Genomic DNA, 17,215 nt, shown 5'->3' on the forward strand with positions numbered 1-17,215 from the left:
CTCTCACTGAAATAAATAAATAAATAACTCTCAAAAAAAAAAAAAACCAGAAAAAAGAAATACACATGCATTACATCAACCACATTTTGATTTGCTAGTAGCCACTTAACACTCCTCAGCAACAGTGTAAATACCTTTGAATTTTATATTCGTGTTTAATGTCTATATTTGGCTGAGACTCATGAAATTACTGGTTTTGTATACTAAAAATCGTTGGAGAAGGCATTTGCAAATACCTACTACAGACACTACAGACAAAGGGCTGATATCCAAGATCCATAAAGAACTCCTCAAACTCAACACACACAAAACAGATTATCACATCAAAAAATGGGCAGAAGACATGAACAGACACTTCTCCAAAGAAGACATACAAATGGCTAACAGATGCATGAAAAAATGTTCATCGTCATTAGCCATCAGGGAGATTCAAATCAAAACCACATGGAGATGCCACCTTATACCAGTCAGAATGACAAAAATTAATAAGACAGTAAACAGCAAGTGTTAGAGAGGATGTGGAGAAGGGGGAACCCTCTTATACTGTTGGTAGAAATGCAAGTTGATGCAGCCACTTTGGAAAACAGTGTGGAGATTCCTTAAGAAATTAAAAATCGAGCTTCCCTATGACCCTGCAAATGCACTATTGGGTGTTTACCACAAAGATACAGATGTAGTGAAAAGAAGGGCCATCTGTACCCCAATGTTCATAGCAGCAATGGCCATTGTTGCTGAACTGTGGAAAGAGCCAAGATGTCCTTCAACAGATGAATAGATAAAGAAGATGTGGTCCATATATACAATGGAATATTATGCCTCCATCAGAAAGCATGAATACCCAGCTTTTGTATCAACATGGACAGGACTGGAAGAGATTATGCTGAGTGAAATAAGTCAAGCAGAGAGAGTCAATTATCATATGGTTTCACTTACTTGTGGAGCATAAGGAATAACACGGAGGACACTGGGAGATGAAGAGGAAAAGTGAGTTGGGGGAAATTAGAGGGGGAGACAAACCATGAGAGACTGTGGGCTCTGAGAAACAAACTGAGGGTTTTAGAGGGGAGTGGAGTGGGGGGTTGGGTGAGCCTGGTGGTGGGTATTAAGGAGGGCACGTATTGCATGGTGCATAAACAATGAATTATGGATCACTGAAAAAAAATTAAGTTAAATTTAAAAAAAAGAAAAAAAAGGTTGAATATAGCAAATTCCTATGGTTTCACTCAATATATATCCCAAAGATAATGTAAAATGGTACCGTAGCACCCTTCCCCACCTAATAGGTCTGAGTCTTCTGCTCAGATATACAACTCACTAATTAGAGGAACAAAGAGGAATTAAATCTTAAAAATACGGCAACCTCTTGCCTCTTTTCTATCTCCTCCTTATACATAAATATTCATATCAAGAATATTTTTCAAGGTTAAAAATCCACCAACCTATATACACAAGGCAATTTCTTAAAATACATAAATATGTGCTATGATAAAAAATATTTAGATATTTTCTTTGACTGGGAACATTTCCTTTAAAGATGCTTTCAGGAATATAAACATTTTGTACATTTTTTTTATGTCCCGTGAGAGAAAACCCTAATCCTTTCTGTAACTGCTTAAAAATTTTTTGAAAACTGGTCCAGCTACATGGCTCAGTCAGTTAAGCATATGCCTTCGGCTCTGGTCACGATCCCAAGGTCCTGGGATCAAGTCCTGCATCGAGCTCCCTGCTCGGCGGGGAGCCTGCTTCTCCCTCTTCCTCTGCCTGCAGCTCCCCCTGCTTGTGCTCTTTCTCTCTCTCTCTCTCAAATAAATAAATAAAATCTTACAAAAAGAAAGATTTTGAGAACTTCAACCTGAAAAGGCATAAAGTTAGTGATGGTCATTTCTTGTGGGCCCACCTGGTACATCGAAGATGTGCGTATACAAGGACTGGCCCCCGTCCACATCCACCAACTGTCCGGTGATGAAGGAAGCCGCAGGGGACAGCAGGAAGCAGACCAGCGGGGAGACCTGGAAACAGAAGCACACATATGCACACAGAAAAGCAGATGCTCCCCACCTGGGGCTGCTCCCCTGCCCAAGGAAACGCATCCCGAAACACAGCTGTAACACACAATCTATAGTCCGTGTGCAACCTGACAGATCACAGACTAACCGCCTTTTTCTATTTGAGGCCCGTTTAAACAACGTGACTGGCGTGGGGAGATACGAAGGCGACCGCACAGTGTCAAATAAGCTAGACGTGGTGAAGAAGCTGAAAGCAAACACAGTGCTTGATTTTTCCCAGACCACCCAGTTCCTGGCACACCTCTCAGCACCTGCCATAACTCACTCTCCACACCACCATGTGCCTTTTATGGTTTTGCCCCCGACGTAGTCAATGTGTCTATGGAACACGAAGCTGGCATCTAGCCCAGGGTCCTGCAGGCTGCAAGGCCAGGAACGGAGGCTACAGGAGCTTCTACGAGAGGAACTGCAGAATCCCAGCACAGCCCCTAAAAATTCAGAGGTGACTGATAACCGCAACAACACCTACTCCCAAAACAAACAAACCAAAAAAAAGAAATGATTTCCCTGGATATCAAGGAACTCTCTGGGAGGCTTTTGGCACAGCCGGAGTTTCTCGAAGGGAGATCCCAAATACCGCATTAGACTCCTTGGGGACGTTTATGGAAACTCCAGATTCTTAGGTCCTACCTGAGACCTTCTGAATTGTAAGCTCCAGGGTTGGGTACCCAGAATCTGCTACTTGATGAGGCTCCCCAGTGGGAATGAGACTAGGGGGAGGCTAACGGGGTGCTTAGGGTACAGTATTTAAGGAGGTGCTCACTCTCGGGGCAGACCCCGCGCCTGGACGATCCTGAGAGTGAGCATGTCCTTAAGTTTTATGTCCATGCCTAGCTTGCCTCACCCTATTCTGGGTTCTGCATCTAGAGTGTTCGTTTACCCAGTTATGCCTCTGTGAGACCGTGAGAGCCTGGAGGCTAGATATAGCCTTCTGTCTGTCCTTGTGCCCCCAGAAGCTAGTGTAGACCTGCACTAGAACAGGCACTAGCCATACAACATAACCCACTTTCCGCACAGCTAGTCGGAAGGGAGATGGGCTTTAAGTATAAAACACACACGAGATGCTGAAAACTTGGTATGGAGAGAAGAAGGCAAAACCTATAGAAGAACCAAAGATGAAACTGTAGATATACTGGACTGAACAAAACCTTATTAACAATTATATATATATATATATATAATTATTTCTATTATTATCAATTGTCTACTAAATTACTGCAATGATATTAATTTCATCTTTTTACATTTCTTAATGTGGTTACTGGTTAGCTTACAGTTACATACGTAACAATTATGATATGTCTAATGGACAGCACTAGCACAGAGAATTAATCCTGGAAAAGTTCCCCCATCCCTGAAGAAGGGCATATATTTCTGAACGATGGTGGAAGGTAACCACCAGAACTGGTATTAGCCTGTGCAATCAGTCAACGATGACTCGCCTGGTACATCAGGAAGACTCACCCCATAAGCACCTTCCTGAATACCAGCCAAACAAGAAACCTCTCATCCCAGTAACCATGACCTCCAAGTCTACAAACCCCTAAAACCACACTGGCTCCAGAAAATGGTAAAGAGCCATACTCTGTTCAGAGAGACTGTCCTGCACTAGTGTGAACGTGGCTTTGTGCTGAATTTTGTTTGAAATATTGACTGATGGCTTCCTGTGTTGAGCGTAAAATAAGCGCTTCATTAATGCCTACAGAATGAAGGTTCTTCACGTATCTCTTCCCCTAAAGTGAGCGGATATTGCATCGCCCAGCTCCCGCTACGGCGTTTTGCCCACAGACTAGGCACTACTGAATTGAAATGATCTGCTAGGTAAAAGATAGCTAAATATTCACGATGCCTGCTTTACTTTGGGAGCTCAACACAGTGCTAAGCTGAACCAATACAATTTTTATAATTACCAAATTAACGAGGCACTATTGTACTATCCTGAGACAGATTCTTCCTACCTTTCATTTTAACGAAATCCGTTTGATGGATGGACTTGAGGAACCAAGCCATTCACAAGAGTTTTATCCATCGGTAAACACGATTAAAGACTAGCAACTTGTAGCCACTTCCTATGTGAGTAACGCCTCTTTTATCTGTTGACTTTCAGCTCTGTTTATTAAAGAGCACAGGGATTTTAAATAAGCAAGCTGGGGTTTGAATCTCAGTATCATGAGCCATGTATGGCTTTAGACTTAATTTTGTAGTTTCTTAATTTTGTAAAGTGAGTCGGGTCTGCCAAGTGCTGTGTTCCTTTCCAAGAGATGTGGAGGGACATCGAGCGAGCTGTGGCTATTCCTTTGAAAACTATAGCTACAGGGGTGCTTGGGTGGTCCATTTGGTTAAGCATCTGCCTTCAGCTCAGGCCATGATCCTGGGGTCCTGGGATCGAGTCCCCACATCGGGCTCCCTGCTCAGTGAGGTGTGTTCCCCCTTCTGTCTGCCACTCCCCCGCTCATATGCCCCCCCCAATAAATAAATAAAATCTTAAAAACAACAACAACAAAAACTACAGCTACATTCCGACCCTTCTGTCTCTACCCCAGGAACTGTCACTTATTGTCACCTACTGTCAGCTCACTGATAAGCAGTTCAACCAAAGGCCTGGTATGAATGTGCTCCCCAATGATGATTAGCCGGGGTAATCCGAATATTTTAGAAACAGGACTTAGGGATGCTAGGACAGTCCAACAGAGGCATCCTCTGTTCTGCATCTCATAGAAGCTCCCAGCCTCTCCCCTTCCCTTCCCAAGTGAGATATTTGAGGGTTTTACCTCCATCAGTCAAAACATGATCAGCAAAACCCTGAGTCTTTCCAGGTGATTCGCAAGGATAAGACTATTTTCATTATGATACTAGATCTTTGTCTGTCCTTCTCCCTGTGTTGACATTTGCAGTACTGGTGCCTGAGCAATGGTGGGGAAAACTGCTGGAGCTTCCGTGCAAATGGAAGCAGGAACATGAAACGGAAACTAGAGGTTCTTACGCTAGGGGTCACTGTCTTCTTCACCAGCAAGTACACATGGGGGGAAAGCCCATTTCACTTTAGAACGCTAGATGAAGCAGCAAAAATTACTTGTCGTATTGACCTTGACTACTGGATACAATATCCTTTTTAATATCTAGTGTCATGAACTAGGAACTGCACATCAAGCTTTTCTGCTTCGTAGGGAAGTTTGACAGCTGTGAACTGAACTAGTCACTCTCTTCGTGAAATCCATATGTTACCTGAAAGAACGCAGTATGGTTATTCACAATGGGGTACTTGGCAGACTTTTTTTCCCCCCACAAACAAGTGAAGTGAGAATGTCACTTCAAAGGAAAACAACTTTGGTTTTTGTATTTGTTGTCAATGGCAAGATCTGAGTATGCACGTGAAAAGCATAATTTTGGAAAACATGAGCTTGACAGTTTCTTAATGTTTCAAGATTTTTCTGAAGAGATCAGTGGTGATATTAACAAATGTGATCATTTATTTTCATTCTTTTATTTAAATTCAATTAATTAACATGCAGTGTATTAGTTTCAGAAGTAGAGGTCAGTGATTCATTAGTCTCCTATAACACCTACTACTCATCACATCATATACCTTCCTTAATGCCCATCACCAGTGACCCCATCCACCTCCTCTTTAGCAGCCCTCAGTTTGTTTCAAGTGGCTAAGAGTTTCTTATGGTTTGTCTCCCTTTCTGATTTCATCCTGTTTTATATTTCCCTCCATTCCTCTATGACCCAATGTTTTGTTTCTTAAATTCTACATATGAGTGAGATCATATATTTGTTTCTCTGATTGACTTATTTTGCTTAGCGTAATACCCTCTAGCTCCATCCACGTCATTGCAAAGGGCAAGACTTCATTCTTTTTTTTTTTTAAGACTTCATTCTTTTTGATGGCTGAGTAATATTCCATTGTGTATGTACACACACACACACACACACACACCCCACATTTCTTTATCCATTCATTTGTTGATAGATATCTGGGTTCTCTCCATACTATGGCTATTGTGGACATTGCTGCTGTAAACATTGAGATGCATGTGCCCATTTGGATCACTGTGTTTGCATCCTTTGGATAAATACATACTAGTGTGATTGCTGGGTCAATGGGTAGTACTGTTTCTAACTCTGAGGAACCTCCCTACTGTTTCCAGAGTCGCTGCACCAGCTTGCATTCCCACCAACAGTGTAAGAGGGTTCCCCTTTCTCCACATCCTCGCCAACATCTGTTGTTTCCTGAGTTGTTAATTTTAGCCATTTCGACTGGTGTGAGGTGGTGTTTCTTTGTGGTTTTGATTGGTATTTCCCTGGTGGCTAACGATGTCGAACATTTTTTCATATGTCTGTTAGCCATTTGTAGGTCTTCTTTGGAGAAGTGTCTGTTCATGCCTTCTGCCCATTTTTTGACATGATTGTTTTGTGTGTGCTGAGTTTGATAAGTTCTTCATAGACTTTGGATACTGGCCCTTTATCTGATATATCATTTGCAAATATCTTCCTCAAATCTGTTGTCTTTTAGTTTTGTCAGTTTTCTTCCCTGTGCTAAAGCTTTTTATCTTAATGAAGTCCCAATAGTTCATTTTTGAGTGAACTTTTTTATTCTCTTGCCTTTGAAGATGCATCTAGCAAGATGTTGCGGCAGCCAAGGTTGAAGAGGTCGCTACCTGTGTTCTCCTCTAGGATTTTGGTGGATTCCTGTCTCACTTTTGAAGTTTTGATCCATTTTGAGTTTATCTTTCTGTATGGTATAAGGAAATGGCCTGGTTTCATTCTTCTGCATGTGGCTGCTCAATTTTCCCAGCACCATTTGTTGAAGAGACTGTCTTTTTTCCTGCTTTGTCAAAGATTAGTTGGCCATAGAGTTGAGGTCTATTTCTGGGTTCTCTCGTCTGTTCCACTGATCTATGTGTCTGTTTTTGTGCCAGTCCCATACTGTCTTGATGATTACAGCTTTGTAATACAGCTTGAAGTCCAGAATTGTGATGCCGTCTGCTTTGGTTATCTTTTTCAACATTCCGTTGGCAATTTGGGGTCTTTTTTTATTCCATACAAATGTTAGGATTATTTGTGCCAGTTCTGTGAAAAAAGTTGATGATATATTGATAGGGATTCCATTGATTATGTAGCTTGCTCTAGGTAGCATGGACTTTTAACAATATTTGTTTTTCTAATCCATGAGCATGGAACGTTTTTCCATTTCTTTGTGTCTTCCTCAATTTTTTTGCATGAGTATTCTACAGTTTTTTTTTTTTTTTTTTAATACAGACCCTTTGCCTCTTTAGTTAGGTTTATTCTTAGGTATCTTACAGTTTGGGGTGCGACTGGAAATGGGATCAACTCCTTAACTTCTCTTTGTTCTGTCTCATTGTTGGTGTAGAGAAATGCAGCTGATTCCCGTGCATTGATTTTATATCCTACCACTTTACTGAATTCCTGTATGAGTTCTAGCAGTTTTGGGAGTGGAGTCTTTTGGGTTTTCCACACAGAATATCATGTTATCTGCAAAGAGTGACAGTTTGACTTCTTCTTTGCCAATTCCAATGCCTTTTATTTTTTGTTGTCTGATTGCTAAGGCTAGGACTTTCAGTACTATGTCAAACAGCAGTGGTGAGCCTGGACATCCATGTCCTCTTCCTGACCTTAGCAGAAAAACTTTTAGTTTTTCCCCACTGAGAATGATATTCACTGTGGGCTTTTCATATACAGCTTTTATGATATTGAGGAATGTACCCTCTATCCCTACACTGTAAAGACTTTTGATCAAGAAAGGATGTTGTACTTTGTCAAATGCTTTTCTGCATCTACTGACAGGACCATATGGTTCTAGTCCTTTCTTTTATTTATGTAGTGTATCACATTAATTGACTTGCGGGTGTTGAACCAACCTTGTAGCCCAGGAATAAATCCCACTTGGTCACCGTGACTAATCCTCTTAATGTACTGCTGGATCCTATTGGCTAGTCTTTTGGTGAGAATTTTTGCATCCATGTTCATCAGGGATATTGGTCAGAAGTTCTCCTTTTTGATGGGGTCATTGTTTAGCTTTGGATCAACGTAATGCTGGCCTCATAGAAAGAGTTTGGAAGTGTTCCTTCCATCTCACCTTTTTGAAACAGCTTCAAAAGAATATGTATTAATTCTTCTTTAACTGTTTGGTAGAATTCCCCTGAGAAGCCACCTGGCCCTGGGATCTTGTTTGTTGAGAGATTTTTGATTACTGCTTCAATTTCCTTGCTGGTTATGGGTCTGTTCAGGTTTTTTATTTCTTCCTGGTTCAGTTTTGGTAGTTTATATGTCTCTAGGAATGCATCCATTTCTCCCAGATTGTCTAATTTGTTTGCATATAGATGCTCATAATATATTCCTATAATTGTTTGTATTTCCTTGGTATTGGTTGTGATCTCTCCTCTTTCATTCATGGTTTTATTTATTTGGGCCCTTTCTCTTTTCTTTTTGATAAGTCTGGCCGGGGTTTTATCAATCTTATTAATTCTTTCAAAGAACAAGCTCCTAGTTTCGTTGATCTGTTCTACTGTTCCTTTGAATTCTATTTCATTGATTTCTGTTATAATCTTTATTATTTCTCTTCTGCTGGGCTTAGGCTTTATATGTTGGTCTTTCTCCAGCTAATTTAGGTATAAGGTTAGATTTTATACTTGAGAACTTTCTTGTTTCTTGAGAAAGGCCTGTAGTTCTATATACTTCCCTCTTAGAACTATCTTTGCTGCATCCTAAGGATTTTGAACAGTTGTGTTTTCATTTTCATTTGTTTCCATGATTTTTTTAAGTCTTCTTTAATTTCCTGGTTGACCCATTCATTCTTTAGTAGGATGTTCTTTAGCCTCCATGTCTTTGAGTTCTTATCAAATTTCCACTTGTGATCAAAGTTATCAAAGTTCCAGTTTCAAAGCACTGGGTCTGAAAATATGCATGGAATGACCCCTACCTTCTGGTACTAGTTGAGTCCTGATCTATGACCAGGTATGTGATATATTCTGGGGAATGTTCCATGAGCACTTGGGAAGAATGTATATTCTGTTGCTTTAAGATGGAGTGTTTTGAATAGATCTGTGAGGTCCATCTGGTCCAGTATGCCCCTCATAGCCTTGTTTCCTTGTTTATCTTCTATTGGATCATCTGTCCATTACAGTGAGGGGGGCCTTAATATCCCCTACTATTATTATTGATGTGTTTCTTTGATTTTGTTATTAATTGGCTTATATAATTGGCTGCTCCCATGTAGGGGCATGTTAGATCTTCTTGTTGGATAGACCCTTTAATTATAATATAGCATCCTTCCTCATCTTTTATTACAGTCTTCAGTTTAAACTCTACTTTGATATAAGGATTGCCACCCCAGCTTTCTTTTGATGTCCATTAGCACAATGAATGACTTTCCACCCCTCACTTTAAATCTGGAGGTATCTTTGGGTCTACAATGACTCTCCTGCTGATAACATATTGACAGGTCTTGCTTTTTCATCCAACCTGATACCCTGTGTCTTTTGATTGGGGCATTTAGTCCATGTACATTCAGAGTAACCATGAAAAGATACCAATTTAGTGCCATTGTATTACCTGTAAAGTCACTGTTTCTGTTCCTTTCTGGTCTACATTACCTTTAAGCTCTCTTGATGTTTAAAGGATCCCCTTTAATATTTCTTGCAGGGCTGGTTTGGTGATCACAAATTCTTTTATTTACTGTTTGTCTTGGAAGCTTTTTATCTTTCCTTCTATTATGAATGACATCCTTGTTGAAAAAAGTATTCTTGACTGCATGTTCTTCTCATTTAGCACCCTCAATATATCATTCCAATCCTTTCTTGCCTGCCAGGTCTCTGTGGAAACGTCTGCTACTCATCTAATGTTTCTACCCTTGTAGGTTATAGACCTCTTGTCCGGAGCTGTTTTCGGGACATTTTTTGTCTCTGAGATTTGCGAGAATCACTGTTACATACTGAGGTGTTGATCTGTTTGTACTGATTTTAAGGGGGCTTCCCTGTGTCTGCCGGACTTGAATGTGTGTCTCCTTCCCCAGATTAGGGAAGTTCTCAGCTATAATTTGCTCCAATATACCTTCTGCACCCTCCTCTCTTTCCTCTTCTTCTGAGATCCCAACTATTCTAATATTGTTTTCCTTTATGGTATCACTTATCTCTCAAATTCTCCCCCAAGTGATCCAGTAGTTGTTGATCTCTCTTTTTCACAGCTTATTTATTCTCTATCATTTTGCCTTCTGTATCACTAATTCTCTCTTCTGCCTCATTTATCCTACCTTAAAAATTTAGCCTCCATTTTTTATTGCATCTCATTAATAGCCCTTTTTATTTTTGACTTCTTCGATTTTAGTCCCCCCCACCCTTTTTTTTTCCAGAAAGGGATTCTGTAGTGTCTTCTATGCTTTTTTCAAGCCCAATTAGTATAATCATTATTTTGAACTCTAGCTCTGATATCTTACTTATTATATCCATACTGATTAGGTGGTCTATCCATACTGATCTTGGTGGTCAGTACTACCTCTTATTCTCTTTTTTGAGGCGAGTTTTTCTGTCTTGTCATTCCTGCACAAAGTGTTCACTTTTCTATTTGTAGAATCTAGCAATTCTTTTCTTAGGTCTCTACTTAAGTTCACAGGTGTTCAGAATGAGGTCTCCCACTTCTCGCCATCTTGGACTCCTCACAAATGTGATCTTTTGATATTGTATAACAGATTGTGTGTCAACATCTAGAAGTTCTCCATAACTCAGTGGACCAGTTTTTCCCAAAAGAACAATAACTTATGTCACAAAATCATGTTTGGGTGAAAGATCTAATCAAAGTGTAAGAAATACTAGTGGGTTTTCATGTAACAGAGTACAAGAGATTCATTGACATGGTTTGAGGTCAATCCACATTGCACCCCATCTTTAAGAAACAGCCACTTGTCAAATATCAAAGAAGAAAATCCACAATTATCTAAAAAGGCCATTAAAACGCTCTTCCCTTTTCCAACTGTTCATGTACATGAAACTGGATTTCTTCATATGCTTTAAACAAAACAACATATAGCAACATATGGAACGCAGACACGGACGTGAGCGTCCAGCTGTATTTTGGTAAGCTATACATGAATGAGAGTTAGAAAAGTGTAAAGCAAATGCAAAAAATGGTTTTCTTTTGCTTTTCAAAGTACAGCAACTTTTCACTAAAAATTTTATTTATGTTAACACATAATGTCTTTATTACTATTATTTTAACTGAACTGATAAATATTCCTTAAACTTCTCAATTTTGATTTCTATACAGTAAATAGAGATAATATAGTTCACATAAACAAAGGGAGTGTTCTGTCCAAAATAAAAATTTAATCATTTCACCTCCTTGATTAAAATCTTTTAAAAGCCCTTAGTTTTCAGAATAGAAATTCAAACATCTCACTTAAAATGGCCCATCAAATGTCTGATTTAACAGTATCTTCCCAAAACTTAATATGCAAAACTATTTTACTTCAAGAATTCTAGAAAGTTACTCCTGACACAAGAGTGCACATCTGTGTTCAGGGATGTTCACTACAGAATTACCACAATATCAGAAATATAAATGGAATCTAAACATGCAACAGTAGAATCTAATTAAACATATCATGGTATAGCCATAGGCAAGTTGCAGAAAAACATATACAGTAGAATCCCAATCTGTAAAAAGGTTGGTAAATATGGGTCTTTGGGGGTATGCCTAGTAAATTTCTGGAATGAAAGACATCAAAATGCCAATGAAAGCGAGTTTAGAAATTAGAAACCTTTTTCTTTGAAGAGTTTAACGGTTTTGCTTTTACATTTAGCACTTCAATATATATGAAAATTATTTTGTATGTGATATGAGATATGAGGCCTAATTTCTTTCTAATTAAACAGCCAATTGACATAAGACTTAGGCTAAATGGTCAATCCTTTCCTCGCAGACTTGAAATGCTACTTTTATCCTATTAAACTCCTTATATACACATGGTACTGATAAAGGAGAACATTCTGTTCCACTAAATTTATTCTGTTCCAGTGTCAGCACCAGATACCCTAAATAAGTATGATATTTATAATATGTTTTGGTATTGGGAAGGTCAAATCCCCCGCATTATTCTTTTTCAAAACACTTTTTGGCTGCTTTTGCATTAATATTTCTCTAGATGAACTTTAGAATCAGTGTGTTTAATTCCAAAACTATATTAAATGTATGCATTAGTTTAGGGAAACTTGACATTACTTATTTTTATTATTTATTATTTTTTAAAATTTTATTTATTTATTTGAGAGAGAAAGAGTGAGAGAGAGCATGAGAGGGGAGAAGATCAGAGGGAGAAGCAGACTCCCCAAAGAACTGGGAGCCCAATGCGGGACTTGATCCTGGAAGTCCGGGATCATGACCTGAGCCGAAGGCAGTCACTCAACCAACTGAGCCACCCAGGCACCCTATTATTTATTATTCTTTTTTATTAAAGTACAATTGACACTCGACATTACATTAGTTTCAAGCATACAATATAGTATCTCACAACACTATGTTATGCTACGCTCAGCAGAAGTGTAGCTACCCTCTGTCATCAAACAAAGGGAACCATGATTTTAATAAAATTGATTCTCTCCATTGAGGATTATGACATGCTTCTATGTATTCTTTTTTCCTGTTCTTCAGGAATAAATTTCTTGTTGTTTAGAGCTAAGTTTATACCACGTAGTTCCATTTTTATTATTATTATAGAAACAATATCCTTTTTCCATTGTATTTAGACTGATATTGCTGGCCTTTAAGAAAGCTACTGATTCTACATACTTAAATCTGGTCACCTTCCAGAAACCAAGTATGGAACTTCACATAGTTCTGGAGGTGAAGTACAGAACTTCACCTGATTTGGCTTAGGGTCCCGTGTACCAACAAAGGCCATGTGATAAAATAACATAGCTGAAAAGTGCAATGAAATAAAACCAGGCTGTTCTTCATTCACACTGCATTCAGTTCTGGATAAAGAGAGCTGTGAGTGTGTAAGGCACAGAGCTAGAAAGTGTAGGGGAAATGGGCTGGTGGCGATACGACCACTCATCTCTGTCAGCCTCTATCATCTATCAGATTGTGTAAAAAGGACACCAAATGTCACAATATTACAAAGTATAAAAGAAAGCAATTGGAATCAATATTAGAAATATACATTACCTCGACTGGAGGAGTCAAGATGGCGGAGAAATAGCAGGCTGAGACTACTTCAGGTAGCAGGAGATCAGCTAGATAGCTTATCTAAAGATTGCAAACACCTACAAATCCACGGGAGATCAAAGAGAAGAAGAACACACTCTAGAAACAGAAATCAACCACCTTCTGAAAGGTAGGACTGGTGGAGAATGTGAATCCAAAGTGACGGGAAGATAGACCACGGCGGGGGGAGGGGCCGGCTCCGGCAAGCGGTGTGGAGCAACGGAGCACAAAATCAGGACTTTTAAAAGTCTGTTCCGCTGAGGGACATCGCTCTAGAGGCTTAACAGGGGTGAAGCCCATGCAGGCTGTCAGCGTGGCCTCAGGTCCCGCAGGGACAACAGAAGGATCGGGGGTGTCTGAGTGTCACAGAGCTTACAGGTATTTAGACCGGGAAGCCAGCTACAGAGACAGAGCCCGAGGAGTGAGCTCACAGCTTGGGGTTACCTTGAACCGGTCGCAGGCTCTGTGAGCTCGGAGCGCAGCCGGGGCCAGGGGATGGGAGTAATTGGGTGCTGTTCTCTGAGGGCGCACTGATGAGTGGGGCCCTGGGCTCTCGGCTCCTCCAGGCCGGAGACTGGAGGCGCCATCTTCATTCCCGCCCTCCGGAACTCTACGGAAAGCGTCTCAGGGACCAAAAAGCTCCCGAAAGCAAACCGAGGGATTACTCAGCCCGGCCTCTGGTAAGGGCAGTGCAACTCCGCCTGGGTAAAAGACACTATGAGAATCACTACAACATGCCCCTCCCCCAGAAGATCGACAAGAAATCAGCCAGGACCAAGTCACCTACCAAAGAGTGCAGTTTTCAATACCAAGGGAGGCAGCGGAATTCAGAGGAGAAGAAAGCAAAAGCACGGAACTCATGGCTTTTCCTCCATGATTCTTTAGTCTTGCAGTTAATTTAATTTTTTTCTCTTCTTCTGCTAAATTGTTTTTAACTTTTACCCTTTTCTTTTTTAACGTTTTTTACTAGTTTAATATATATATATATATTTTCCTTTTTATATTTTTTCTTTATTCATTTTCTTTTTTTAATTGTTTCTTTTTTTTTTTTTTTCTTTCTGAACCTCCTTTTATCCCCTTTTTCCCCCCTCACGATTTGGGATCTCTTCTGATTTGGTTAAAGCATATTTTCCTGGGGTTGTTGCCACCCTTTTAGTATTATACTTGCTCCTTCATATACTCTTATAGGGACAAAATGACAAGGCGGAAAAATTCACCACAAAAAAAAGAACAAGAGGCAGTACCAAAGGCTAGGGACCTAATCAATACAGACATCGGGAGTATGTCAGATCTAGAGTTCAGAATGAGGATTCTCAAGGTTCTAGCCGGGCTCGAAAAAGGCATGGAAGATATTAGAGAAACGCTCTTGGGAGATATAAAAGCCCTTTCTGGAGAAATAAAAGAACTAAAATCTAACCAAGTTTGAAATAAAAAAAGCTATTAATGAGGTGCAATCAAAAATGGAGGCTCTCACTGCTAGGATAAATGAGGCAAGAAGAAGAAGAATTAGCGATATAGAAGACCAAATGACAGAATAAAGAAGCTGAGCAAAAGAGGGACAAACAGCTACTGGACCACGAGGGGAGAATTCGAGAGATAAGTGACACCATAAGACGAAACAACATTAGAATAATTGGGATTCCAGAAGAAGAAGAAAGAAAGAGGGGAGCAGAAGGTATATTGGAGAGAATTATTAGAGAGAAATTCCCCAATACGGCAAAGGGAACAAGCATCAAAATCCAGGAGGTGCAGAGAACCCCCCTCTAAATCAGTAAGAATAGGACCACACCCCATCACCTAATAGTAAAATTTACAAGTCTTAGTGACAAAGAGAAAATCCTGAAAGCAGCCCGGGAAAAGAAGTCTGTAACATACAATGGTAAAAATATTAGATTGGCAGCAGACTTATCCACAGAGACCTGGCAGGCCAGAAAGAGCTGGCATGATATATTCAGAGGACTAAACAAGAAAAACATGCAGCCAACAATACTATATCCAGCTAGGCTATCATTGAAAATAGAAGGAGAGATTAAAAGCTTCCAGGACAAACAAAAACTGAAAGAATTGGCAAACACCAAACCAGCTCTACAGGAAATATTGAAAGGAGTCCTCTAAGCAAAGAGAGAGCCTAAAAGTAGTAGATCAGAAAGGAACAGAGACAATATACAGTAACAGTCACCTTACAGGCAATACAATGGCACTAAATTCATATCTCTCAATACTTACCCTGAATGTTAATGGGCTAAATGCCCCAATCAAAAGACACAGGGTATCAGAATGGATAAAAAAACAAAACCCATCTATATGTTGCCTACAAGAAACTCATTTTAAACCCGAAGACACCTCCAGATTTAAAGGGAGGGGGTGGAAAACAATTTACCATGATAATGGACATCAGAAGAAAGCAGGAGTGGCCATCCTTATATCAGATCAATTAGATTTTAAGCCAAAGACTATAATAAGAGATGAGGAAGGACACTGTGTCATACTCAAAGGATCTGTCCAACAAGAAGATCTAACAATTTTAAATATCTATGCCCCTAACGTGGGAGCAGCCAACTATATAAACCAGTTAATAACAAAATCAAAGAAACACATCAAAAATAATACAATAATAGTAGGGGACTTTAACACTCCCCTCACTGAAATGGACAGATCATCCAAGCAAAAGATCAACAAGGAAATAAAGGCCTTGAATGACACACTGGACCAGATGGACATCACAGATATATTCAGAACATTTCATCCCAAAGCAACAGAATACACATTCTTCTCTAGTGCACATGGAACATTCTCCAGAATAGATCACATGCTCGGTCCTAAATCAGGTCTCAACCTGTATCAGAAGATTGGGATCATTCCCTGCATATTTTCAGACCACAATGCTCTGAAGCTAGAACTCAATCACAAGAGGAAATTTGGAAAGAACCCAAATACATGGAGACTAAACAGCATCCTTCTAAAGAATGAATGGGTCAACCAGGAAATTAAAGAAGAATTGAAAAAATTCATGGAAACAAATGATAATGAGAACACAACAGTTCAAAATCTGTGGGACACAACAAAGGCAGTCCTGAGAGGAAAATATATAGCAGAACAAGCCTTTCTTAAGAAACAAGAAACGTCTCAGGTACACAACCTAACCCTACACCTAAAGGAGCTGGAGAAAGAACAAGAAAGAAAGCCTAAACCCAGCAGGAGAAGAGAAATCATAAGATAGAGCAGAAATCAATGAAATAGAAACCAAAAAAACAATAACAATCAACGAAACTAGGAGCTGTTCTTTGAAAGAATTATAAGATTGATAACCCCTGGCCAGACTTATCAAAAAGAAAAGAGAAAGGACCCAAATAAATAAAATCATGAATGAAAGAGGAGAGATCACAACTAACACCAAAGAAATACAGACTATTATAAGAACATACTATGAGCAACTCTACGCCAACAAATATGACAATCTGGAAGAAATGGATGCATTCCTAGAGACATATAAACTACCACAACTGAACCAGGAAGAAATAGAAAGCCTGAACAGACCCATAACCAGTAAGGAGATTGAAATAGTCATCAAAAATCTCCAAACAAACAAAAGCCCAGGGCCAGACGGCTTCCCAGGGGAATGCTACCAAACATTTAAAGAAGAACTAATTCCTATTCTCCTGAAACTGTTCCAAAAAATAGAAATGGAAGGAAAACTTCCAAACTCATTTTATGAGGCCAGCATCACCCTTGATCCCAAACCAGACAAGGATCCCATCAAAAAAGAGAACTACAGACGAATATCCTTGATGAACACAGATGCACAAATTCTCACCAAAATACTAGCCAATAGGATTCAACAGTATATTAAAAGGATTATTCACCACGACCAAGTGGGATTTATTCCAGGGCTTCAAGGTTGGTTCAACATCCGCAAATCAATCAATGTG

General features: G+C 39.6%; 1 protein-coding gene across 3 annotated transcripts in view; it reads right to left on the bottom strand.

Annotated features, from left to right (window-relative positions):
- PECR (peroxisomal trans-2-enoyl-CoA reductase) overlaps positions 1 to 17,215 on the bottom strand; it is a 44,894-nt gene that overhangs the window by 3,686 nt on the left and 23,993 nt on the right. For 2 of the 3 annotated variants that reach the window (XM_047720997.1, XM_047720996.1), the window contains exon 7: positions 1,898 to 2,009. The exons of the other annotated variant lie outside the window; for it this stretch is intronic. In XM_047720997.1, the coding sequence (XP_047576953.1) occupies positions 1,898 to 2,009 (112 nt within the window). The remainder of the gene's footprint in view (positions 1 to 1,897; positions 2,010 to 17,215) is intronic. 3 annotated transcript variants of the gene reach the window in all.

The sequence above is a fragment of the Lutra lutra genome, chromosome 3 (assembly GCF_902655055.1).
Source record: "Lutra lutra chromosome 3, mLutLut1.2, whole genome shotgun sequence".
Classification (NCBI taxonomy): Eukaryota; Metazoa; Chordata; class Mammalia; order Carnivora; family Mustelidae; genus Lutra; species Lutra lutra.